Raw genomic sequence first — 27,697 nt, 5'->3', positions numbered from 1 at the left:
AGAAGTGTTTATTGACTCTACCACCCATCTGAATCCAGAAGGACTCCCGTGCATGAAAGGCATACTCTGCTCTCTGATCAAGCAATAACTGCAAGTGAGCCCTCGCTGCAGCAAGGCGCTCCTGAATCCAAGCATCTGAAGGCCGTTTCTGCTCTTCCCTCTGCAAAGCTGCTAACTGCTGGCGAACACCAATCTCACGTCTGAGAATATCTCGTCTCCTGGTAGAAGCAACTGAGCAGTAAAAGTCGCTAATACCAGAGAGGGCAGCGGCTAAATGTGAAGGATGTGAAGGATGTGGCTGCCCTCCCTGGACATGAGCAAACCATACCCGTAGGGCTGCCTCTGTAAGGTCCTCCTTTGTGTAAAAGGCATCTGGGATCCTGATGCTGGCAGATCGGCCTCTCAAGTGAGGCTCTGAGATAGCCAGAACAACAGGGAAATGGTCTGAGGTGGAAACCCCCGCAGCAATGCATACCGATCCCCCTCTGTCTAGTGCCCAGTCATCTACATAAAATCTGTCAATGCGTGCATGAATAGGCATCTGTTGCCTCCTGTTCGACCAAGAGAACAGGAGGGACTGTGGCTGAATAAGAAAGGCATCATCACACCAAGTATCTCTGCCATAGAAATGGAAAAGGAAGGCATCCCAAGCTGCTCTCTCCAAAGAGTGAAGTCCGCCTTCTCTACCCCCTTTTTTGTCTGAAGGTAACTCGACCATGTTAAAGTCACCTCCAATCACCCAAGAATCCACAATGGGGGCCCAGGAGAGCAAAGTCTTCCACATAAGGACACGTTCCCCTCTAATGTTGGAGGCATATAGGTTGAGGAAGCCAACCTTACGCCCTCCAATCAAGAGAATAATCCACTGAGCTCTATAGGGGATAATGACTCCGTGCCCAACAACTAAAGGGAGAACCGACTGCGAAACTGAAATAGAAGTGCCTCCCCTAGTGCCCAATGCAGGCGACCAAAAAGTATGTCCTGAAAGCAACTTGCCTGACTTGGCACAATCTCTATAATCCAGCTTGTGCTCTTGAATAAATAATATATCAATGGGACCCCCAGTAACACCTGGATGAAGCTGATCCCGGATCAGCTGTCTGCGGCGGCGATGTGGGACGCCACCTAGGCCCTGTATGTTCCAACTGATAATCCTCATCGACGGGAGGATGTAGAGTGGAACACCTTACCCGACCTAGTGGCGGAAACAAACCCCTCAACAGGGGAAGACCTCCTGGATGGAGGGAAGGAACCCAGTGGAGGAAAGTCAATAGGGGAAAGAATCCTGGCACCTGAAGAAGAAGCCCTGTCAATAGGAAATCCAACCACTGGCTCCCCAAAAGTAGCGGGCACAAACTCCTCCTCTGGGAAATCTGAACTCTCTGCCAAGGCTGAAAACGAGTTCCTGTGGAGCAATCCAGACACCGGAGTACGAAGGATCCCTTGTGAGGGAAGAGGATCAACAGTGTAAGCTATCCCCTTCCCCCTGTCCAAGGGAGGGAGTGAGGAAGGCTCTCTACCCGGTGTCTGCCCAACCGCGGAAATCTCTCCGTCCTCAAGAGGAACATCTGGCAGTGCTGGATCTAAGGAAGAAGCTGCAACTGGGGAGGAGGTCGAAGCTTCAGCGTCTCGGACTGTGCAAGGTGAGACAGGAAGGACAGCTCGAGGTGAAGAAGAGTCTACTAAGGTACCCTCGTGAACTGAAGGAGGGACCTGCACACGTACTGGAACCCACTGTAAAGCGTCGCGTGTGCCTGAGGGAGGTGGGGGTCGAGGAGCAGGACCTGTACCACCTCCCTGATGAGGCCGAGGAATAGGTACTGGACCTGTACCACCACCTGACTGAGCAGCAGGACCGCCACGTGAAGAATGAGGAGCAGGAGCTGGACCTGTACCACCCCTCTGTCGAGGTCGAGGGGCAAGTGCCGGGTCTAATCTCCCCCCCTGTCCCCCCTGTCGATGCCCTGAGGCGGTAGCTGTACCAGAGGTCTTCTTAGGCCTTTTCTTCTTTCTGGGACAATCCCTGGCAAAGTGTCCCGAGGTCCTGCAAATCCTGCACTGGTCCTGCCTGCCTGAAATCTCCACTCTCTGGCGAAAAAAGGAACCATCCGGGCGCTGTATCATGACGTGGTCCATCTCGAGGTTAGGATCCTTGCAAAGGACCCTAACTCTAGGAACCCCATCAGCCTTGGTTGCCTCTGCTGCAGTCAATGGCAACCCAGGGAGGGGTGGGATCTCAGCAACTACGCCAAAATGCTCCCCAATAACAGAAAGAAGTCGATGGTAAACCTGGGGAAGCCCGGGGAACCTGATGAAGAGCGAGAAGAATTTCTTATCTGCCTCAACTGGGTCGAAACCAAGGCGAAAGGCTTCAAAGAAGATCTTCCTGTGTCCCAGGTGTAAAAGCTCAGCCTTGAGCACAGTGCTCACAGCCTCTGGAGTGTCAAAAACAACCTGGAAGAAACCTCGTCCCAGAAGGCGAACATCTACCAATCGAGGAGCGAGGTCTGGGGGGAGAGCCGCAAGCATCCAGTCTCTGGCTTGGGATCTGGAAGGGTGAGACCCGAAGATGCATGCTAACAAAGTGGTAGAGCACTCAATCTCTACATCCTTTCTGAGCTGCTGCAACTCGTCTTTAGAGAAAGTGATAGTTTTCGCGGCCGGTGGAGATGGAGTAGGATTGGCTGACGGGGAATCCATCGCCAATCAAGGTGAGGAGGCCGACTCGAACAGAAAAAAAGGCTCCTTCCGTTCCAAAAAAACTGCGAGGGGCAAGGGAGGGGAAAGGAGGCTAGGAGGAAGCAGGGGGGAAGGGGAGGGAAGGAGGAGAGGGGCTAAGGCTGAGAGGGGAGAGGGGCAAGGAGGGAGGGGAAGGGAGAGGAGAAGAAAGGGAGGAGTGAGAGGAAGAGAGGGGACAGCAAGGGGGAGGGGGCGGAGGCAGGGAGAGGGAGCGGAGCAGCAGGGGGGAAGGGCCGGAGGCAGGGGGAGAGGGGGCGGAGGCAGGGAGAGGGGGCGGAGCAGCAGGGGGGAGGGGACGGAGCAGCAGGGAGAGGGGGCGGGACAGCAGGGGGCAGGAGGGAGCAGCAGGGGGGAGGGGCGGAGGCAAGGAGAGGGGGCGGAGCAGCAGGGGGGAGGGGACGGAGGCAGGGAGAGGGGGCGGGACAGCAAGGGGGAGGGGGCGGAAGCAGGGAACAGAGGGAGGGAGCGAGGGACAGGCAGGGGGAGGGGGCGGAGCAGCAGGGGGGGAGGGGGGGAAGCAGCAGGGAGGGGCTAGGGACAGGCTGAGGGGGGAGAGAGACGGGCTGAGGGAGGGGGAGCAGCAGGGGAACGGGGAGGAGCAGCAGCTCGCTTCTGGCTTCCTTGCACTTTTTTCGCTTCTTCCTCATCTGGTCCAGCATGTTCCAACAAGTACGTCAAGCTCTCACCATCATCTCGTGCTGCTGTTACATAGGTTTCACCTTGGAAGGGTGAGTCCTCCACGAAGGCCAGCTCTTCTTTCTGTAGGGGCCAATCCCCAAGTGCCCATTGCTCCTCTTCCACCCCTTCTTCTTCAAAATCCTTTTCTCCAAGTTCCACAGGTCGGTGACGAGCCCTTCCAGTAACCATGTCTTTTTCTGAGGATGTGGATCCCAAAGGCAGTCGAACTTCATCACTTGACCAATCTTGAATGGCCTTTGCTGAGCATAACCATGGTCTACCGAGAAGTAGAGGACAAGTCTGCTCACCCTCCGTCATATTAACTACAATAAAATTGGACAGGAATGTAACTCCCCCAATCTTCATGTGAACACCTTTGACAGCCCCCATAGGCTTCACCTTGCGTTGATCCGCCATGCATACTTGAAATGTACGTCAATTGTCAATTTCAAACCCAATTGTTGAAGGGTACCTCTCGGCATGATGTTCACTGCTGCCCCACCATCCAAGAAAACATCTTTCAGCTCCACCCCATTGATCTCCACTGCGAGCTTGGGACTTTGTTCACATGTGAGGGCAGCATAGGCTGAGCAATTGTCTAGTGTTACTCCATCTTGAACTGTTACCGTCTCTGGTGTGGGCCCGCCCTGAACAGATCCCCTTTGGCGCCCTCCTGGCATGTGATTCAAGAATGCAATAGTTTGATGCTTGATATGTGGAGACAATTGACAGAGTTGTCGTAAGGTGATATTGTGCCTAAAATCCATCAAGTCATCCATCAAAGAATAAGGCTGGACAGTAGCAATAGCCTTTTGTGCCTTCATCCGCTGAGCTTCTGGCCGAAGCTCACGCGAGGGAGAGGATGTGCCTCTGGATTCTCAATCAATTTTTCCTGTGGTGACTCTCCCATCACCCATTTTCCCTTTTCTTGGGCACTACTCGACTTCACTCCTTTTTCCTTCTCTTGCTTCATTGTGCTTCCTGAGTCGAAAGTGGATGGGCCTACCTGTGACTCCTCACATTTTTCCCCTAAAGTTGTCACTTCCGTTGCAAACCTCACTATTATGGACTTGTGGGAAGGGAACTGAGGTGTGACGCCTTTATCTTCACAACTAGATTGAAGATCTTTGGTGACACTCCTAACCACCTCCTGGTACCTTAAAAGGCATAGATTGCTCACTTGGAGTTGAGGTAGTTTTAGAGCTATTGATAGGTCTTGATGGCTGTGGGGCCCTTTGGGTCCTTTATAATCCAGTTATAGGAGAGGACAAGGGTGATGCATTCCTGTGCCCACTGTCCACCTTGGAGGAAGGAGGTGGGGATGCTCCTCTAGTGATTGAGCTGGTATTAGTTGGTGATGAGGCCTCCGATATTGATGTTGAGTCATCCTTACTACTGTCACCCTTCATTTGTGACCTAGTCATAGCTCCCAACAGTGCACCAATCAAATGGGGTTTGTCACCCTCCCTTGCCACTGCTACATCAACCATGTTGACTTGCGATGTTGATTCCCTTCTGCCATTGGGACAATCTCTGGTGTAGTGGTCATTTGTGTTGCACTGTGTACAAGAGGGTCCCCCGAATGGTTGTGTACAATCATCTTGGTAATGGCCATACTCGCCACATCTATAGCACATGATGGGCCTGCAAAAGTTGGTATCTTTGCCTCCACGTCCTCGGAACCCACCCCGTCAACCGCGGATATAAGGGGGTCCATATCCACCCCCTGACATAGGTGGTTGATACTGTGCATAGTAGGGCGGAGGATAGAAGTATGGAGCCCCAAATTCACTAGAAGTAGGAGCTTGGAGCAAAGGAGGATTAGGAAGTAGTGGAGGTGGAATGATAGGATGGGTGGGTGGTTCAGGTGCCTTCATAGGGGCTGTGGCTAGGGGTACTGGCCCTGAAGTGGTTGGTGCAGCTTTGTTGATTATAGCCACCACTGCTTCTCCAATTGGATACTCCGGTAGAAGCTTCCTCAACCCCTTAAGATACCTACACTCAGAGGCATCATGTCCATGAATTTCACAAAATGTGCAAAAGGAGGTCGGGGTGGGTACCTTACGCTTCGATGGACATTCCCAATAGCAATGGCCAGAACCCTTGTAGTCGGTGCACTTCAGACCGCTTCTTATCTGAGCTTCAAAGGGTGACGGTTCATCCACTTTTGTTCTGTCTTTCAAACCTTCTTTGATTTCTTCTAATTCCTTCTTGAGTTGCTGCCATGCCTGTGAGCCCTCTTCTCTCGGAAGTTGGGTGGTCTGGGCGGGTGTTGAGGCGAAACTTAACTGGGACCGTTCCATCTTCACCGCTTCCCTCAGAAATTCTTGTAGTGAGGCATGCTTAGGGAGTTTGTCAACCAACCTTATAGCAATGGTGGAGGGTAAAGCCTTCAAAAACCACCCCTTCATGACGGCGTCATTGGGTGGCACCGACATCTTTGCTGCCAAGACCCTCATCCTTGTGTACATCTAGGAGATTCTTTCTCCAGGCTTCATGGTGTCAGTGGATAACTCTTGGACAATCATGTGTTTGAATTTTTCAAACTTGAAAGTGCGTAAGAATTCCTCCCTTAGGTCTATCCACGTCTGGAAGTGGTCCAGAGGAAATTGGCTGTACCATACATCCGCGGCATCCTCCAATGACGAGGGAAAGATGTGAAGGAACGCATGCTCATTCTCCACAACTTTAGCTCTACATGCTGTGAGGAACTTCCTCACATGAGCTTTCGCATCCTCATGGAGGTGGCCTTTGAACTTTTGAGTCTTCACGTGGACCTTGTTGAGTAGCTCGAGAAGTCTAGCTCTATCTGGAGGACTCAAAACGGCCATCCCCACCCGAGAGGTTGGAGAAGATGCAAGAGTTGGAGGGAGTCTCTATGGGGCTGTAATGAGTGTTGGTGCTCCCAAGGATGAGACCACCCCGACAACTCCTCCTGTGGAGGACCACAATGGGGAAGTCACTACCGATGTAGTCATAGAGGAAGTGTACCCAGATGGTAGCGCATAAGTGGGGAGTCTCGGTGTTGCAGAGGGAAAGGGTGAGAACATGGAAGATGTGGGGGTGAAAGAGGATGGGAGAGAATTTGGGAAAGAGAGGGACGGAGTTGAAGTCATGGATGAGTAGGTAGAAGGGAAGGAAGGAGGTGGTGGAAAAGGAAACACCGGTGTGGATGGAAAGGAAGATGAAACCATCATGGCATGGCCGGAGCAAAAGTACCCCCCAATGGGATAGATGTAGAAGAAGAATTAGCTAGAAGCCGGAGCTATGCATAACAGATGAGGTAGCAGCTTGTCCACAAGAGGTCGAGGCGGGAGCAGATGGAGTCACCACTCCGGTAGAAGAGGCGGTTGATGAAGACATCGTTGCATGAGGAGGAGAGGGGCTGCCTTGACCTTGATGAGTCCATGAGGAGCCCTCGTCCTTAGTACCCTCTTCTGAAACCTGTCACCCCTTACCCCTCCGATCAAAACCTGGCTGTGGGCTGCTCTGTAAAGGGAGGTCACCCCTCTAATCCATGCATCTGAAAATCCAAAACATAGAAGAGTGCCCTCACACCTGTTCTCCGCTTTGCACTTGTTCTTCTCCGAAGTCCAGATCTGACCACCAGGGTTCTTGTTGATCCAAATCAATGAGAGTGTCGATGAAGTTACTTGCTTTGGCTACTGCTCCAATGGGCTCACTTTGTGCTCGAGTTGAGGACTTCGCAAACTTACGTCGCACGTAATGCCTCTTGTACCTAGTTTGGCCTGCCGGAAGTGTTTTCTCCACTCTCCTCAAGTACCTCCTAGTTCTCTCACTAGCTCCTTCGAATGTTTCAGAACTACTCCGCATAAGACCTTCTTTCTAGGACCCTAGATCACCACTTCACTCGTGCTACTCAACACCAATAGTGTCCCACCGTGATTGCCATAAACTGTCGAAGGGGGGGGGGGGGGTTCCTAACACTTTCGAAAGTATCACTGGAGGCCTAGGGCCACTGGTGTGAGAAGCAAGTAAGACATGCCATAAGTGTCACTGATGGTACGTAGGTGAGTGCTAGTCGATGGTGTCAACTATGTGCAAGCGGTACAAGTGCTGAAGTAATGTGAGCAAGAAGAAGACCAAAGCGGAACAACATCATAAAAGCCAACCCTCGACATGAACGGCAAAGAACTTCAACCACATGACACAGGTTCGTTGTACCAGGTGAAGGGAGAGGAGGGGAGGAGAACACAATGGAAAGAGATTTTAGAGTAGCGAGCAGAGATGGAGAGTAGCCTAATTCATTAGAAAGCAAGATGACTGATACACCCGGAGAAGATACACACGAGGTGAGCTCTTGACTCTAGCCTCTCACTCCTTCACTCACGCCTCCCACCCCTGCCAGAATGTCCTTCCCCCTTTCCCCTTTCCCCCTCTTCACCTTCTCCTCCTCTGCTCCACCCCCCGCTACCAATCTCCTCTTCTTCTTCCTATTGGATGTCTTCTTGCATCCTTAGCCATCCTTAGCCATTCCACCGTTTGTGGGCCACTCTGCCCTTGATGGCTTCCGCAACACTCCAGCCTGTTCTGGGTCAATGAATCCCGTGCTCCCTGTCCATTCCATGTGCTCCCGACACTAGTTGGTTGGAGGGTTGATGCACCACCTATACCTCTTAACTGTTGGACTACTTCCCCTATGCACCAACGAGTACCGCCTATGCACCTGTGCACTTTGCTGGACTGCTTCCCATGTGCACCAACAGGTGTACCCGTGTACCATTGTGCCAGTACTTCCCTCTGATCAACTTTGACGATGGTGGGTCGAGGTTGAGGTTTGGCACTCTTCAGTCATGTATTGCTTCCCATCATACCCAAGTCATGTCCAGGTCAAGTCATGTCCTAGTCATGTCAAGTCATGTCCAAGTCATGTCCAAGTCTGTTCCAGAGTGACCAAGATGTGAACATATGTGAACATGATGCGACTAGGTATGACCAAGGTCTAACAACTTGGCATGTTGCTGAGGTGACCATGATGTGACCCAGGTGTGACTCGTGGTGGGAGTTCTGGAGACTTTGAGTACAACAATGAGATAACCCCCTCACCTCTATTGTTGAGAGAAGTAACAGGACGATGCGGAGAAGAAGGGGGTTGTTGAAGTGGAAGGTTAGGGGACTGACAATCAATGTGACTGTTAGCTATGACTCTCCACGAGTGAACCATGAGTGGGTAATCCTTCCTGCTCTAGAATTGGGGGAATGGGGACCACCGCATCAGCACTAGAAACTATGCATGGGATGTCACTTGCCTGTAAATATGAATGGTCCATGGCACCAATGGCATCCTCCTGTACAAAAGTAGGAGTGATAGGTCTCACTGGTATCCAACGGGAGACAACAAGAGTATTACATGCTCGTACTAAAGGTCTTGGGTGAGTTGCTGGTCTCAAAGGTAGTGGAACACTCAACCTCACTGTCTTTCTTGAGTTGTTACAACTCGTCTTTTGAAAGAATAATAGTTTTCGCGGCTGGTGGAAGTGGACGTTGATTGACTGAATGGGGATCCATTTGTCGATTAGGGCAGTGAGGCCGACTTGAATACAATGATCCCTTTTGTGAGCTGGGGAGAGCTCGTAAAGGGAAGGGAGAAGAATGAAGAACTAGAAGGGGAAATGAGAGCAGAGGGGGATAGGGAAGGGGAAAAGAGAGAGGGTAGAGGAATGTAGAAAGAAAGGGAGAGGAGGGGAGAGGGTGGATTGAGCGGGAAAGGGGCTTGGTGGAGGCAAGTAAGGCAAGGAGAGGAGGGTAGGGGAAGGACTGGGTAGGCAGAAAGAGTAGGGGGGGCAAGGTTAGATGGAGAGGGAGAGCGGAGAGGGAAGGGGGGCTAGAGGAGTAGGTGGAGAGGACATGGGGGGTAGGAGGGGTAGACAGAAAGCGAGAGTAGAGAGGCCAAGGGGGATAGAGGGCTAGGCGGAGAGGGCAAGGGGGGTAGGCGGAGAGGGAGAGAGGGCTAGGGGGTGAGGGATGAGAGTAGTAGACGGAGAGGGTAGGGGAGCTAGGAAGGGTAGACGAAGAGGGTGGGGGGGTAGCGGGGCTGAGAGAACGACCTGAGGGGGTACGTGAAGAAGAGGAGAGGGCCAGATGCGGCTGAGGGCAGGAGGTGAGGTGAGAAGAGAGGGCGGGCTGCAAGGGGGTTGTACAGCTCAAAGGAGAGAGGAGAGCTGAGGGAAGAGGGCTGAGAGAGGAGGGCAGCACAAGTCAATGTGATAGCAGGAGAAGTTGGTGACGGCTCCCATACTGGTGAGAAGGGTATGTCCAACTCCTCAATTGGTTTTGGTAACTGTGGCAAAATCATTTCGCTTTCTTGTAGTTCTTTTTTGATGATTATAGCCAATAAGTGTGGAATTTTACATTTTTGGCCTGAAGAACCATCTAGTTTCTTTATAAAGAAGATGACAAAGTGCTAGACCCAGTCTTGGTTTAGCTTCCTGCTCAATAAAACAAATGTGCGGAGTGGAAGGGATTGATTCTTACCGCACTTAAACCCCAGGATTGTGGATAGCAGTTATGCTGCTTCCTTGAGGGGATGGTCAAGGATTGTGCGAAGCAATATTTCGTCTCTATGGATCAGTGTGCCCTTGTGAGGAGAGACTATACTTCGAGAAACTTTGCATTGGCAAGCCGTTTAGGGTATTTGGTACCTTGTGTTGACAGTGAGAAAGCCCTTTGAATGACTGTACTATCGAGGAAAATGTTTAGTGGGCTCTGATGTACAATGATTGTATTGTACTGGCCAACCTTTGCATTGTTGGAGTGGTAAGAATGGAGAAAGTCCTTGATGTATGTGGTTATTGTAGGATTGTCTTCTAAGGATTTTAGGCTCTCATGCAAATCGCTTAGACCCCTTTGCTCTAAGTAAGATGTTGCTTCTTGGGAAAGAGCATAAGTCGATGTTGGTGGCCAAACAAGTTCCAGTGACTGGGTCCCATGAATGGCTATGTAGGCCGGTGGTGACTAGGGTGGCATTTGTTCTTCTTGGTCATGCATTGAATCCTCTTCGGAGCTATTGCCCTAGACCACGAATGGCTGTGGTCGACATGGTTGAGAGGATGTAGATGGCTGTGAACTCTGGAGAGGGTCTCGTGGTTAAGACGATGGGCTCTTTCTGCACATCCTCTTTAGTGGCGGCATCTTTTCTGAACCTGCATTCATATGCATGTGGTGTACCATTGATTATTAGATTGGTTGGCATGCCGGTATGACCTTTCTCTGTGTGTGTGTAAGAGATCTTATTTTTATACATGCTTTGAGAGTGTGGAATAAAAGTGTGTGGTACAATTATTCATGCAATCATCTATGTGTCTAAGCGAAAGCATGTGAGTGCATGTGACCTAGTAGCTAGGTATGGACTAACCAGATGCTTTTTTTTGCTGGGATTTTCATAGGGCAGCTAGAACTCAGACATCACTTCTGAGCCCTAGGTTAAAATCGATTGATGCTACCTATATGTGCGAAGACGTACATATGCAAGTGAGTGCTCATGATAAAATCTAATCTTAACTAAGGAAGACTTGGTTTTTCAAATCTTCGTTTTTGTCGTGGATGGCTTGCGTGTTGATGTAGTAGCGCTTCAGTCGGCTCCCGTTTAATGTTGTGTTGAATTGGACTCCATCCAATGTTTCTGGCAGTATAGCTCCGATGAGATTCATCTTTTGTACTCGGTAGAGTCCTCTTCAGTTTTTCCTTGTGTACTTTGGCATTGTATAACATGACTAAATCGCCTTCCTTGATGTCTTTAGCTTTCAGATTTCTATCAAACCATGCCTTTCTTTTGCGTTTTTTTGTTGTCATGGCATGGTAGGCGACTAAACTTATATCTGTATGCTTCTCCAACTGATAGAGCCTTTCTTACAAGGATTCATAGTCTCCCATGTGTTTCTGTACTGCTATGCGTAGACTTGGTATTACAAATTTAAGTGGGACCACAGCTTGAAGGCCGTACACCAATTGAAAAGGTGTGCTCCCTGTACTGACCTTGAATGTGGTTTTGCATGCCCATAAGGCTGCATTCAGTTTCTCTGCCCAATCAGAACGCTATGGTTCTACTACCTTGATGAGCATAATGCATATTATTTTGTTGGTGGATTCGGCCTGTCCATTCCCTTGGGGGTAGTAGGGTGTGCTTTTTCTATGGATTACCATGAAGCGAGACAAGAGTTCTTGGATTACCTCATCGACAAAATGTGTGCCTCTATCCGACACAATTTCAATGGGGCATCCGAATCGGATGATCACATTTTCGTATAAGAATCTTGCTGTGCTTTTAGCATCTGCCTTTCTGACTGCTTTAGCTTCAGTCCATTTTGTAAAGTAATCAGTGGTCACAATGATGTGGCGTGCCTGTGTTCCTTTTGATGTTGGATGTATGGGACCCACATAGTCAATCTTCCATTTTTCAAATGGTTTTTGTGCAACAACTGTTGTTAGGGGATTGAAGTCTTTGTGTTGTGGTTTAGTAGTCTGTTGGCATACATCACAGCCTTTTACATATTCATAGGCATATCTGCCCATAATGTTGGCCACCAGCAGCCTGCGAGGAGAACTTTTGTTGATGTGGCTTTCCCTTGGAAGTGTCCTCTTGCAATGCCTTCATGGACTTTAATCAAGATTGGGCCACGTCCCCGTCCCATGATGGCGCTCCGAGCTCTCGGGTCGAGTCGGGATGCGTGGCGCTCTCGAGCACCCGCGTGGCATCCTGAATGCTGTCTCACCCCCGGTGACGCCCCGCGCACCCATGCCTCTAACCCGACACCGTCGCGCTTCCATCCCACGGTGGCGCCTCGGGCTCCTGGATCGGGTCAGGATGCGTGGCACCCCGAATGCTGCCATGCCCTCGGCGACGCCCCGTGCACCTTTGCAAGACTAGAATAAATCCAATCGTTCAAATTTAGATTTTTTTGTTATTCTACTCCTCGACACATAGCCAAGTTGTAGTTAGGGGCACCTTGCGGGACACATTTCATATGGCTAGATCAATGAGACAGGGATGTTCGTTAAAGCTATCAATTTGTTACTCTCGCTTGGCTTCTAAGCACGTAGCTTGTTATTTAATTTTTGCTGGCATCTACTGCTTTCGTTTCAAGGGGTGGTCTTCCTACCATCAAGTTTATGAATTGAAGGGAAAAGCAGACTTTTGCGATCTTTATGGACACGCCATTCACTATTCCCAAGGGTTTAGTCTGGGAATCATTGGCAAGGTGTATGTTGAAATTAGCCTTTTGCGTTGGTGGGAGACCCCATTCTTCGTAGAACTTCTTTGATAGGACATTTACACCTGATCCACCATCCACTATGGCTTGGACTTCATTATATGCCTTGTAGATCAAAGGCACAGTAATGTTGCGTATGTCATCTCTCTCACCCATCCACACAGGGATATCTTCGATGTCGTTCATAGGTGGAGCGGGATTGGCAAGTTTAATCCATCCTTTAAAACTCTCCCAGAGATTGGGACAATTCTGTAGGAGGATTTGTTCCTTTTGTAACCATTGTTGAAGTGCTTGAAAACAAGCCTTCTCCACCTTTGCATTTGGGTATGGAGCTTCTTTTATTTGAGGCTCGGGAGTTCATGTGGATGAGCTCGGTTGCTCATTGCTTGGTGGAGGTGGAGGCACTTCTGCTTTCTTTTTTAGAAGTTACTTTGGTTGGATTGGAATGTTAGGGTCCTTGTTGGCCTCTTTCTATTGGAGTGTGATATTACACTTGCCGGACCTAGACTTTGATGGTCCACCCCAATGATGCCGATGGGGACGTCAGGCTTAACCTCTGTTTGTTCTAGGACCTTATTTTTTATGGGACAATCCATACAGGCATGTCATATGCCACAAGCTTTGCAGAGTGGTTGGAAAGTAGCTGGGCTACCACGATGAGGGCACTCTGCGATCTGGTAATTTTCTCCACAACCGTAGCACTTGATTGATGCTCGATATGTATTGGGACGCACTTGATTTGCATAAACTAGTATTAGATCCTCTGCACCTTCTACATAGTACACTGGGTACTCTGCTTCATACTTAAATGGCGAGTCTACTTCCTCGGCTTGTAATTAATGTATTGAAACTGCCTGAGGAGCTGGATTTGGTACTCTTGGATATGGTCGTGGATTCAAACTCCTGAGTAGTTATGGGACTTGTGTCCGAACGGAAACATGATTTAGTCTCGGAGCTGGGGGCGCTTGTGCAAGTGCTGGTTGCCTGTATATTGGCATGGGTGTCGCTTGGTATTATTGAGGACGAGGCGGATTGTTACACATGTTGAGATGCAAATGTTCTCATCATGGCCATCGACGACGCATATATGACACCACAACCTTGGTGATGGATTTGCTTGTGCAGTGATCCTGGCTCTTAGGACCGGGCACTCATTTGCTGTATGGTTGGCCATGCAGTGTGGACACCAAACATTTTCTCGCCGTGGATATGTTTGAGTCGGCGGCTGAGACAAGTGAAGTTTTTGTTCCATGGCCTGCATCAAGTCTTCTTTCAGCTTCATGGTCATGGCCTCTAGGCGATCTTCATTTGATGTTTCGGCAGTAGACTTGGATTTGCCTTTTTTGAGCACTTATCGCCTGTACTAGATCTATTGTCATCACTACTAGTGTCTGAGTCGATCATGCCATCCTTGATGTCAATGGCTGCTGCATGAGCAGCATTGAACATTTTATAGTTGCTTATCTTTTTCATATCCTTTCGGATTTTCTTTCTTAGTCATGCAATGAACCATACCGTGAGGTACTTTGCATCTGGACGTGGGTCACATTTGGCGATTAATCTTTTCATCTTACCCAGGTACGTGCGTACATCTTCTCATCGGCCTTGTTCGAGCTTGCTTAGTCGGAGAGCGGGATCATCTTGTAGCCTCTCTGTTTGAAAGCATCATTTGAATTCTGTTTGAAGTAAGTCACATGTGGCGCGCTCTTTCACTAGAAGGTCTAGGTACCATTTAGGTGCTTCATCAGTTAAGGCCATGGGAAACCAAGCCACCTTGGTTTCATGGAATTGATCTCCACTCGCTCGGCATGTGGCATCAAAATGCTGGAGGAATCATACTGGATCTCCCCTACCATTATATTTGGGAAGTTTCAGGTTTTCCAAGGGGGGTCTGCCTTGATTGTTATTATTTCTTCAATTAAAGAAATTGTCAGCCTCTGCATTGAGGTCGATATCTCCATCAGTCGCAACGGCGTCTAGCCATGTTGGGGCATGAAGGAGTTAAAGGGAGTGATTGAATCTCAGGGTGGGATTCGGGATAGAGGATTGGCGGGGGCAGTGGTTGCAGTGGAGTTATATGCGGATTTGGCGAGCATTGGAGTCGGAGGCGTTGGTCGGCGGAACGTAGCTGCATGCAGATTGGGCGAGATTTGCAAAGGGTGTCTCTGCCACAAGTGTGAATGTGGATGAAGTTTTGTTGGTAGGATTAGAGTGGTGTTAGTTTATGTAGGGACCGACATGTTAATAATGTGCCTAAGATTGTTCGACGTGTGTAGAGAACTGTGCCGGTGCAGACGGATCGTTAATCGGAGGTCACGGTGTGAAGATACGAGCAAATTTGTGCGAATGGAGGCCCTACACAGAGGCGCGTGGATTCAAACGGGGTTCAGTTTGGGTCCCAAACGGATGAGTTACGAGGGGTTAAAGTAGGGGTAAATTTTGATGCTTCTTTTTTTTTTTTTAATGGTCCTAAGGGTGGTGTGAATGGACTTTAAGTCCAACTTAGGGATTGGAACCAAGTTAATCTAGTTAGGTCAACTAACTTATATCCTCCCAGTTACTATAACTGGGAGATTAACGTAATTAAGTTTACTAACTATAGTTAGTGATGACTAATTGAACGTTAGTTAGACTAACCTAATTGTTAGTAACTAACTCAAGGTAAACCTAACCTAGATAGACTAACCTAACCTAACCTAGGTGTGACTAACCTAACCTCGGTTAATCTAACCTAAGGTTAGATTAGTGGTTCGGTTAGGTGTTTTTTTTAAATAAAAATTTTAAAACTGTGTGGTAGGGGAAAGAGGGGTTTCGTGGCGGCGGCTCGGGGGGTTTGCGTGGCGGCCCGGTGGAGGGGGGGGTTTCGAGGAGCGGCCGCGGGGGGGGGGGGGGGTTTGCAGGGGAGGGGAGGGGAGGGGAGGGGAGTGCAAAGGTCGAAGGGAGGGGGCGCGGGCGCGGAGGGGTGTAGGGTGGGGGGAGAGGGGATGGGAGCGAGGGTGGTCATGTCGGCAGGGTGGGAAGGTGGAAGGGAGGGGAAGGGAGGGGGTGGAATGTGAGGGCACGAGACTGGGCGAGGCTGCGCAGGGCAGGTCAGGCGGGACGGCGGGGCGACAGCGGACGGGGGGGTCGGGTGGGACGGGGAGGTGTGGGTTGGGCTTGGTGTGAAGAGGGGAGAGGGAGTGTTCCAGAGAGTTGGAGGTTGACAAGTTTATATGTATGGAGAGAGGTTCTCACATTGAAGGTGGTCTGGAGAAGTCTATGAAAGATCATAGTGGTAGGGAGAGAAGAAGGCTAACACTAGGAATGGAAAGGAAAGATAACAAGCATAATAGAAATGAAATGGAAGATAAATGAAAGCAATGGTCAAGTACTCACATGATACCAAAGAGCTTGATGTTGACTGATGTAATAGACAATAGACAAGTACAACACTATATAGTAAGACACTAGATGCTAGAAAGCCATAGTGTATATGGGATAACTCCCAATATATGTGGCATGCCAAGGACTCACTAGACTATAAAACACACCTAGAACACTCATTTTAGACTCACTTTGGCTTCATATTCCAACCCCCCCCCCTGAAGACAAGGTGAGAGACTACTGGAATGGAACCAAGAACAGAACATGACAATGACAGTTATCGAACTATGCACCCCATGTAACTCAGAGGCTAAAATCTGAGCGTGTTCAGAGGTTGATCCAAGCACTCTCATGGCTTGAGACTCAACATGCTCAGAGGCTCACGTTATAGCATGGCTACATGACCAGCTCATAGGTCTAAGAATACAGCAACATCCTGGAACTCGGCCAGGCTTGATAACGAGACCTATCAAAGCCAATACATATGGCTCCCACAATACATCTCCCCTTGGCTTCATAGCAGGACATGCTAGGATGCCACACACCAAAATAGAAAAACCAATACATCTTTTTAGGAGGACTATCCAAGGCAGAGGACTTTTAGACTCACTTTGGCTTCATATTCCAATAGTCTATGAATGGCTCTTCTAGGGATGTGCAACAAACAAGAATGGCTTTGCCGTGCACACAGTGGTCTCTCTCTTTCACCTTAACCTTGCTTGCTTCCCGGCGGGTTCGAGACACGCACAACAAATGAATAAACGAATCTGATCTCAATAATTAATTAGAAGTCATCCTTTTTTAAAATAAAAAATTATCAATGATTTAATCTTCGCCTAGTAACTACAAAATAGATAAAAACTCAATGCAATGATATTTATAATTCTATGGGATAAACTTATGTCTGATAATTTTTATATCATCAATTGAATATACCATCATAGATACAAGTACACTGAGATTTAATAAATGTTCCACGATCTTGATAGGCATATGCCATGTTTCATTTGTAGCTAGGAGCTGTATTTGATGATATTCACAGAGATAACAGAGTAATTTGTATGGATACATTCAACTCATCAAAAAAGCGCATGGGGGTTGTGATTGAGGTGAGCATTTTATTTAGCCCTGACTTCAATTGTGGAAATTAAGAAATTCTGTTGGTTTTCTTCTAATAAATTTTTTATAATAAACATCAAGTGATGTTATTAGGAAAAGGATGGACATGTTTGGGTGCATTGGAAAGGAGCTTCCGAGATTTTGCTAAAACACTGTACAAGATATATTGATGCTGAGGGTAACCATTTTGATCTTACAAGTGACAAGGTATGCAATCTATTGAGCATAAGAAGTATCAAGTGACAATTTGCATATGAAGTTTTTTAAAGCTCTACTTACATGTTTGAGAGATTTATCAAACTATCAGTTGAGACTCTATAAAAGAAAGGTAGATGAATTATTTGTATTTCTTTTCGCCATTGAGTTCAATCAAGTGCATGACTTTGTACGATCATTTGAAGCAAAGTTTTTTTTTTTTTCAAAGAAAACACTTCTATGAAGAATGAAAAAAACTCCAAGAGAAAAGCTCAAGGGAGGAGTGCATCATGCAAGGCATGAAAAAACAAACACCCTAATAGGGTAAAAACAAGTTCCGGTAAGAGAGCTAGGAAAAAATCAAAGGGTGGGACTGAAATCAACCTGCAGAGTAATGGGGAGCCACTCCACTCTTTGAGGAAAGCAGTCCTCTTGGTAGAGACTTGGAGGACCCCTGCGTGCTCCCAAAATGGCCACCAAGGTGTATATAGTATTTTTCTAGATACTAGCCAATGTGTGCACAGGGTGGACCTAGGAACCATCCAAGGTCTATGTGCATATGAAATCCAAATATTCCATATTGATATGGTTGGAAAATTCAATGAAGTATCCACAGAGGCACATGCAGGTCTATAAGGAGAGACAAGAATGTCAACCAGAAAGCATGACTCAACCAAATGTCGCTGAACGAACTGAGAAAGCCCAAGGAGAGTCATGTCTCTCATAAAACACATGAGGCATTGAGAGAGAAAGACAAGCTACAAGCCCCAAGTCGTGAAGAAAGAAGAATGCATAGAGGTGATAAATAAGCTAGAAATGCCTTTCGAGATGATCCTCACATGTAACCAATGCTGAAATAGACTCCTTAGCATAAAGGCAACGAATACAAGTAGAGTCTGCCCAAACATGGATCTCCACTTGTTTTCTACAATCCCTTCATGGATAGAAAGCCAAAAGAAAAGATTCGATTTTTCTATTTCTGAGGGATTTCTAAAGTCTCTTCAAAAGGGACCCTCTTGCATGAACTTGAAAGACAAGGGTATCATCATGTGCATCCCGCAAGGCTATAACCTGCAGAGGGATACCTGTCCTCGTAAAAGCCCCCAACCAGGTGGACTTCGAGATAGGCAAATGGTCTGTATCCATCCACTCCACTGGTATGGCTGCATCTATCTGCTGCATCCTGGCTTCACTTCCTCTTAGGTGACTAACTGAACGAACTCTCTGATCCTCTGGAAGCATTCTGAAAGCTTTCCAAGCACCCACCATGGAGGGCTTCACTTCCTCTAAGGTGACTAACTAAACAAATTCTCTGATCCTCTGGAAGCATTCTGAAAGCTTTCCAAGCACCCACCATGGAGGCAGGGCCCAACTCCCATCTAGACCACTGCATGTAGTGTGACATGCCCAGTGATCTGCCATGCTCATCTAGTATGCAATCATTCCACATGATGGGCTGCCTATCAATTTCTTCATGAGAGGAGGGTGGAACTCTCCGAAAGGTACTCAGAAACAGCCAAATGGTTTATATCCATCCACTCCACTGGTATGGCTGCATCTATTTGCCGTATCCTGGCTGCACTTCCTCTGAGGTGACTAACTGAACGAGCTCTCTGATCCTCTGGAAACATGCTGAAAGCTTTTCAAGCACCAACCGTGGATGCAGGTCCCAACTCCCATCTAGACCACTGCATATAGTGTGACATGCCTAGTGATTTGCCATGCTGATCTAGTATGCAATCATTCCACATGACGGGCTGCTTGTCAATTTCTTCACGAGAGGAGGGTGGAACTCTCCGAAGAGTACTTTTTAAGCTGTCCCAAGCTTTCAAAATGGCAAAAATGAGAGGGGAAGTGGGAGATATGAGACGGGCTGACGTAAAGATCCATCTGGGGCTGTCCATCCAATCTCCTCCTTGAGAAGGTGTGCATGTCTATATACTACGTAAGAAAAAATCCTTCCAAGGCTCCTGACCAGGTATCAAACCTGTGACCACCATCTTGCAAAGCAAGGCTCTACACTGCAAGTATGGATCAATAATATTGAGGCCCCCTTCCTCAGTGGGTAGAATAAGAGTCTCCCAAGCCACCCTGGCTATCACATTTGAAGTGCCGTCTAATCCACTCCACAAAAAATTCCTTATTGGTCTCTTGAGCTGAGTGATACTACTTGTAGATCGGCACCAACAGGAGCAAACAAACCAAGCTGTAGCCAACAGTATTTGGTTTACAACCACCACTCTGGATGCAAGGTCAAGTCTGGCCGAACTCCAAAGTAGAAGTTTCCTCCTTATGCTCTCCAACACGGGAGCGAACTGCTATGCTAGAGAAATGCCCACCCCAACCTGGCATCCGAGATACTTTTTTTTTTTTTTCCATGAAAAAGACTTCTATTAAGTAAGAACAAAAACCCGCGAGAGCAAGCTCAAAGCGGAATACATCATGAAATCATGAGGAAAATAAAAAACCCCCTCAGAGTGAGGTGGAAAGAAACCAAGGCTGAGTCTGAAAGTGCCATCTCAACCCTGTAGTAGATTCAGAGAAGAAAGGAGAATCCTTCCATTCCCTGAAGAAAGAAGCCCTCCTAGCTAAGGCTGCACGGGAGTCCCCCTGCATACCCGTCCATACGGCCATCAGAGTGTGTACGATGTCTGTCCAGATACTAGCCAATGTGTGCGAGGGATGAACCTGAGTACCCTCCATAGCCTCTGTGCATCTGGATCTCCAGATATGCCAGGCTGCTATGCTCGCTATAATCTCCCAAGAAGTATCCACAGAGGCATGTACAGCTGTAAAAGGACGGTGTGGAACCACATCCAACGAGCAGAGCTCAACCCGATGACGTCGAACCGAAATGGCCCGGGAGGAGTCAAGTCCCTCATAGAAAACCTGAGGTCCTGTAAGAGAAAGCCAAGCCACCGAGCCCCAAGTCATAAAGAGTGGGGAATGGGCAAAGTGACTGAAGATCCTGGCTATCCCCATCCAAATCAATCTCGCCTGTCTGCAATCCCATAAGCAATGCTGAATAGACTCCGAAGCAGAAAGGCAACGAGGGCAAGTAGGGTCGGCTCCGAATCTGGACCTCCAAAGGTTCACTGCAATCCCTCCATGAATAGAAAGCCAAAAGAAGATAGTGATCTTTCTATTCCTGTGGGATTTCCAGAGCCTCCTCCAGAAGTACCTCTGCTGATCCGCAGTAATACCAAAAGTCTCCCAATGAGGAACTCTGGAGGGTCTCCCGCCTCTACTACTGAGCTGAAACCTCCTGGCATTACTGACCGTGTAACGAAAGAAGGGGATGGTCTTCTCTCGATGCCCCGCGTCAATCCACTCCCACTCTCCGGGGTCCCACTGTAAATACCTGATGGGAACTCCTCCATAGAGCCAAAGTCTCCAAGACCCGGTGGAGAGTAACTGGGGGTCAGGGTCTAAGAACCACTCTGAATCTGATCCCTGCATCAAAAGGCCTACGACCCTGATAGGCTGAAAAGCAGACTCAAGCAATATATCATCTGTAGATCTGAGCAATCTGCCACTATCCTGGACACTGAAAACCAAAGCATCCTCCTGTGCATCTCGGAAGGCTAAGACCTGAAGTGGAACCCCGCCTCTCGAGAAAGTACCTGCCCAAGTGGAGGTAGTGAGAGGCATATCATTTGTGTCTATCCAAGCCTCTGGAAGGGCTATCTCAATCTGCAAGATCCTCCCTGCACTCCCTCTGAGATGTCCTGTCAACCTTGACTTGGTTTCCTCTGGAAGCCTACGGAAGGCTTTCCAAGATCCCAAAGAAGAAGCAGGTCCCCTCTCCCACCTGGCCCACTGCATGTAGAGTGAGGCACCCAGTGGTCTGCCACGATCATCTAAAATACTGTCGTTCCACATGATGGGCTGCCTATCAATCTCTTCCCGGGAGGAAGGAGGAATCCTCCGAAGAGAGCTTCTAAAACTAGCCCAAGCTTTCAGAATGGCAACCATGAGAGGGGATGAAGGTGATCTGAGGTGTGCTGAGGTGAAGATCCATCTAGCACTGCTCATCCAGTCTCCTCCTGAGGAAGGTGTGCACCTCTGTATGCTGCTGATAAGAAAGTCCTTCCACGGTTCCTGTCCTGGCATAAGTCCTCGCACCACTATCTTGCAAAGTAAGGCTCTGCACTGTAAATCTGGATCAATAATATTGAGACCCCCATCCTGTGTAGGGAGGATGAGGGTCTCCCAAGCCACTCTAGCTAAGGCATCTGCTGTGCCATCAAGCCCACTCCAGAGAAAGTTCCTGATCGGTCTTCTGAGCTGAATGATGCAGTCCCTAGAACGGCACCAACATGAACAAATAAACCAGGCCGTGGCCAAGAGGACCTGGTTGACCACCACAACTCTAGAGGCAAGATCCAGCTTGGCTGAGCTCCAAAAGAGAAGCTTCCTTCTGATGCTCTCCAACACGGGAGCAAACTGCTGCGTGGTAGAAATACCCAAGCCGACCTGGCAGCCCAAATACCTGATAGGCACACCCCTCTGAACCCAAGTGAACCCTATGTCAAGTCCCCAAACTGGAGTGTCCTCATCACTGATCCAAAAGCCATTGGATTTATGCCAATTTAGCTGCGCCCCTACTGCCAAGCAAAATAAATCCAATGCTGTCCTGAAAGAAGTCAATGTCTGTGGAGAGGCATCCAAATAAATCACTGTGTCATCAGCCAACTCACTGTCAAGCAGCTCCTCTTCTCTTCTGATAGGAAGTCTCAGCCCAAAGATGTCAGCTTGAGATCTAACATAGATGCTCATAGCTTCGGCCACGAATAAAAAAAGGAAAGGAGCAAGGGGGCATCCCTGACGGACTGATCTCGAAATCTGAAATCTCTCACCCCTTACCCCACCAATAAGTACCTGGCTATGGGCTGATCTGTACAAAGAGGAAACACCTCTGATCCAAACATCAGTGAATCCAAAGCGTAGAAGGGTGCCCTCCAAAAAACTCCAATCTACTCTGTCATAAGCTTTTTCAAATCCAACAGTAGAATGGCAAGATTCTGGCCACTCTGCATGGCCCACTCTGAAGCTTCCCAGAAAGAAAAAATGTTATCAAAAATACTTCTGCCATGCACAAATCCCGTTTGAGTGATCCCGTCTGAGTGTCGTGGATAAGATCAGGGAGAAGTGGCTGCAATCGGAGGCTGATAGCCTTGGCCAGAATCTTGTAACAAGTCCCCAGAAGTGTGATAGGCCTCCACTGGGATAATAAATTTCTGCTACCTCCTTTTGGGATAAGGTGGATGAGGCCCTTTGTAAGCGATTCAGGCATCTCGCCAGAGTCCCAAATGGCCTGCATGGCTGAAGTAATATAGTCTCCAATCATATCCCAAAATGCAATGAAAAAAGACGGTGAGGCCATCTAAACCTGGGCACTTGCCCTTGTGAAGGGCTGAAAGTGCAGTCCTGAACTCTGTGTTGGTGAAAGGTGCGTCAAGTAGAACATGCATATCCGGATTCACCAACACTGGGATACTCTGCCAAATAGCCTGTCTAGCATCCTCTATATCGTGTGTCTCAGGATCAGCAGTAAGGAGGGTGGCATAGAAATCTGAAGCTATGCATAAGACGTCATCTGGCTCTGTCTGTAAAACCCCATGTGAGTCAATAAGCTGAGATACACTCTCTCTACTATGTCTAGGGCCAAGAGTAGAGAAAAAATGTTTATTGACTCTACCACCCATCTGAATCCAGAAGGACTCCCGTGCATGAAAGGCATACTCTGCTCTCTGATCAAGCAATAACTGCAGAGGAGCCCTCGCTGCAGCAAGGCGCTCCTGAATCCAAGCATCTGAAGGCCGTTTCTGCTCTTCCCTCTGCAAAGCTGCTAACTGCTGGTGAACACCAATCTCACGTCTGAGAATATCTCGTCTCCTGGTAGAAGAAACTGAGCAGTAAAAGTCGCTAATACCAGAGAGGGCAGCGGCTAAATGTGAAGGATGTGGCTGCCCTCCCTGGACATGAGCAAACCATATCCGTAGGGCTGCCTCTGTAAGGTCCTCCTCTGTGTAAAAGGCATCTGGAATCCTGATGCTGGCAGATCGGCCTCTCAAGTGAGGCTCTGAGATAGCCAGAACAACAGGGAAATGGTCTGAGGTGGAAACCCCCGCAGCAAAGCATACCGATCCACCTCTGTCTAGTGCCCAGTCATCTACATAAAATCTGTCAATGCGTGCATGAATAGGCATCTGTTGCCTCCTGTTCGACCAAGAGAACAGGAGGGACTGTGGCTGAATAAGAAAGGCATCATCACACCAAGTATCTCTGCCACAGAAATGGAAAAGGAAGGCATCCCAAGCTGCTCTCTCCAAAGAGTGAAGTCCGCCTTCTCTACCCCCTTTTTTGTCTGAAGGTAACTCGACCATGTTAAAGTCACCTCCAATCACCCAAGAATCCACAATGGGGGCCCAGGAGAGCAAAGTCTTCCACATAAGAACACGTTCCCCTCTAATGTTGGAGGCATATAGGTTGAGGAAGCCAACCTTACGCCCTCCAATCAAAAGAATAATCCACTGAGCTCTAGAGGGGATAATGACTCCGTGCCCAACAACTAAGGGGAGAACCGACTGCGAAACTGAAATAGAAGTGCCTCCCCTAGTGCCCAATGCAGGCGACCAAAAAGTATGTCCTGAAAGCAACTTGCCTGACTTGGCACAATCTCTATAATCCAGCTTGTGCTCTTGAATAAATAATATATCAATGGGACCCCCAGTAACACCTGGATGAAGCTGATCCCGGATCAGCTGTCTACGGCGGCGATGTGGGATGCCACCTAGGCCCTGTATGTTCCAACTGATAATCCTCATCGACAGGAGGATGTAGAGTGAAACACCTTACCCGACGTAGTGGCGGAAACAAACCCCTCAACAGGGGAAGACCTCCTGCTCGAGGAAGGAGGGAAGGAACCCAGTGGAGGAAAGTCAATAGGGGAAAGAATCCTGGCACCTGAAGAAGAAGCCCTGTCAATAGGAAATCCAACCACTGGCTCCCCAAAAGTAGCGGGCACAAACTCCTCCTCTGGGAAATCTGAACTCTCTGCCAAGGCTGAAAACGAGTTCCTGTGGAGCAATCCAGACACCGGAGTACGAAGGATCCCTTGTGAGGAAAGAGGATCAACAGTGTAAGCTATCCCCTTCCCCCTGTCCAAGGGAGGGAGTGAGGAAGGCTCTCTACCCGGTGTTAGCCCCAGCCGCGGATATCTCTCCGTCCTCAAGAGGAACATCTGGCAGTGCTGGATCTAAGGAAGAAGTTGCAACTGGGGAGGAGGTCGAAGCTTCAGCATCTCGGACTGTGCAAGGTGAGACAGGAAGGACAGCTCGAGGTGAAGCTGAGTCTACTAAGGTACCCTCGTGAACTGAAGGAGGGACCTGCACACGTACTGGAACCCACTGTAAAGCGTCGCGTGTACCTGAGGGAGGTGGGGGTCGAGGAACAGGTGAAGGACCTGTACCACCCCCCAAACGAGGCCGAGGAATAGGTACTAGACCTGTACCACCACCTGACTGAGCACCTGACTGAGCAGGACCACCACGTGAAGAACGAGGAGCAGGAGCTGGACCTGTACCACCCCTCTGTCGAGGTCGAGGGGCAAGTGCCGGGTCTAATCCCCCCCCCCTGTCCCCCCTGTCGATGCCCTGAGGCGGTAGCTGTACCAGAGGGCTTCTTAGGCCTTTTCTTCTTCCTGGGACAATCCCTGGCAAAGTGTCCCAAGGTCCTGCAAATCCTGCACTGGTCCTGCCTGCCTGAAATCTCCACTCTCTGGCGAAAAAAGGAACCATCCGGGCGCTGTATCATGACGTGGTCCATCTCGAGGTTAGGATCCTTGCAAAGGACCCTAACTCTAGGAACCCCATCAGCCTTGGTTGCCTCTGCTACAGTCAATGGCAACCCAGGGAGGGGTGGGATCTCAGCAACTGCGCCAAAATGCTCCCCAATAACAGAAAGAAGTCGATGGTAAACCTGGGGAAGCCCGGGGAACCTGATGAAGAGCGAGAAGATTTTCTTATCTGCCTCTACTGGGTCGAAACCAAGGTGAAAGGCTTCAAAGAAGATCTTCCTGTGTCCCAGGTGTAAAAACTCGGCCTTGAGCACAGTGCTCACAGCCTCTGGAGTGTCAAAAACAACCTGGAAAAAACCTCGTCCCAGAAGGCGAACATCTACCAATCGAGGAGCGAGGTCTGGGGGGAGAGCCGCAAGCATCCAGTCTCTGGCTTGGGATCTGGAAGGGTGAGACCCGAAGATGCGTGCTAGCAAAGTGGTAGAGCACTCAATCTCTACATCCTTCTTGAGCTGCTGCAACTCGTCTTTAGAGAAAGTGATAGTTTTCGCGGCCGGTGGAGATGGAGTAGGATTGGCTGACGGGGAATCCATCGCCAATCAAGGTGAGGAGGCCGACTCGAACAGAAAAAAAGCTCCTTCCGTTCCAAAAAAGCTGCGAGGGGCAAGGGAGGGGAAAGGAGGCTAGGAGGAAGCAAGGGGGAAGGGGAGGGAAGGAGGAGAGGGGCTGGGGCTGAGAGGGGAGAGGGGCAAGCTGAGAGGGAGGGAGGGGAAAGGAGAGGAGAAGAAAGGGAGGAGTGAGAGGAAGAGAGGGGGCGGGAGAGCAAGCAGGGAGGGGGCGGGACAGCAGGGGAGGGGGCGGGACAGCAAGGGGGAGGGGGCGGAGGCAGGGAGAGGGAGCGGAGCAGCAGGGGGGAAGGGGCGGAGGCAGGGGGGAGAGGGGGAGCAGCAGGGGGGAGGGGGCGGAGGCAGGGAGAGGGGGCGGAGCAGCAGGGGGGAGGGGACGGAGGCAGGGAGAGGGGGCGGGACAGCAGGGGGCAGGGGGGAGCAGCAGGGGGGAGGGGGCGGAGGCAGGGAGAGGGGGCGGAGCAGCAGGGGGGAGGGGACGGAGGCAGGGAGAGGGGGCGGGACAGCAGGGGGGAGGGGGCGGAAGCAGGGAGCAGAGGGAGGGAGCGAGGGACAGGAAGGGGGAGGGGGCGGAGCAGCAAGGGGGGAGGGGGCGGAGCAGCAGGGGGGGAGGGGGGGGAGCAGCAGGGAGGGGCTAGGGACAGGCTGAGGGGGGAGAGAGACGGGCTGAGGGAGGGGGAGCAGCAGGGGAACGGGGAGGAGCAGCAGCTCGCCAAGCTTCAGGATTTTGGCATCCGAGATACTTGACGGAGACACCACTCTGAATCCAAGTAAAGCCAATATCAGCACCCCAATTTGGAGTGTCCTCATCACTAATCCAAAAACCATTGGATTTGTTCCAATTAATGTGATCCCCTGGTGCAATGCAAAACAAATCCAAGGCTGTCTTGAAAGAGGTGAGTGTATGTGGAGTGGCATCCAAAAAAATAGCCATGTCATCTGCTAGCTCATTGTCCAACAACTCCTCTTCCTGTGTCAACAAAAGTCTCAGCCCAAAGATATCAGCTTGAGCTCTAATATAGAGGCTCATAGCTTCGACCACAAATAAGAATAGAAAGGGGGCTAGAGGGCATCCCTGGCGGATTGATCTGGAAATCTGAAACTTGTCTCCCCTGACTCCACCAATGAGTACCTGGCTATGGGCTGACCTGTAAAGAGCAGAAACCCCTCTAATCCACAAATCTGAAAATCCAAAGCAAAGAAGGGTTCCCTCTAGAAAACCCCAATCTACCCTGTCATAAGCTTTTTTGAAGTCCAGGAGTAGAATTGTCAGTCTATGGCCCACCCACTCAGAAGCCTCCCAAAATGAGAAAATGTTATAAAAAATGCTTCTGCTATGGACAAAGCCTGCTGTCTGCGTGTCATGTTTAAGATCCGGCAGGATGGGCTGCAATCGTAGGCTAATGGCTTTTGCCAAGATCTTATACAAAGTGCCTAGTAAGGTGATCGATCTCCACTAAGATACTAAATTTTTGCAACCTCCTTTTGGGATAAGATGAATGAGACCCTCCGAGAGGGAGTCCAACATCTCACTCGAGTCCCAAATGTCTTGCAAGTCTGAGGTGATGTAATCCCCAATCTGATCCCAAAACTAATAAAAAAAGAGGGCACAAGTCCATTTGAACCTGGACAACTACCCTTATGAAGGGCAGTAAAAGCAGTCCTGAACTCTATGTTTGTGAAGCATGCATCAAGTGAGGCTCTCATACCTTGATCCACCCCAGCATAGGAATATGCTGCCAAACAACCTATCTAGCATCATCTCTGATTGTGAATTAGGATCAAAAGCCAAAAAGGAGGCATAGTAATCTGAAGCAATCTGCATGACGGCACTTGCATGTGTCTGAAGTACCCCATCTCAGTCAACAAGCTGTGAAACACTCTCTACTATGTCTAGGGCCAAGAGTAGAGAAGAATTGCTTGTTGACTCTACCTCCGATCTGCGT

At 49.3% G+C, this 27,697-nt stretch overlaps 1 protein-coding gene across 1 annotated transcript in view; it reads left to right on the top strand.

The window, feature by feature from the left end:
• The window catches only part of LOC147885465 (calcium-transporting ATPase 10, plasma membrane-type-like), a 550,097-nt gene that overhangs the window by 279,137 nt on the left and 243,263 nt on the right, over positions 1–27,697 (top strand). The window contains exons 17-18 of the mRNA XM_087397042.1: positions 17,024–17,119; positions 17,223–17,336. Coding sequence (XP_087253168.1) covers positions 17,024–17,119; positions 17,223–17,336 — 210 coding nt within the window. The remainder of the gene's footprint in view (positions 1–17,023; positions 17,120–17,222; positions 17,337–27,697) is intronic.

The sequence above is a fragment of the Dipteris shenzhenensis genome, chromosome 25 (genome assembly GCF_047967505.1).
Source record: "Dipteris shenzhenensis isolate YYH24624 ecotype China chromosome 25, Dip_SZ_1.0, whole genome shotgun sequence".
Classification (NCBI taxonomy): Eukaryota; Viridiplantae; Streptophyta; class Polypodiopsida; order Gleicheniales; family Dipteridaceae; genus Dipteris; species Dipteris shenzhenensis.
This window is presented reverse-complemented; position numbering and strand designations above follow the sequence as displayed.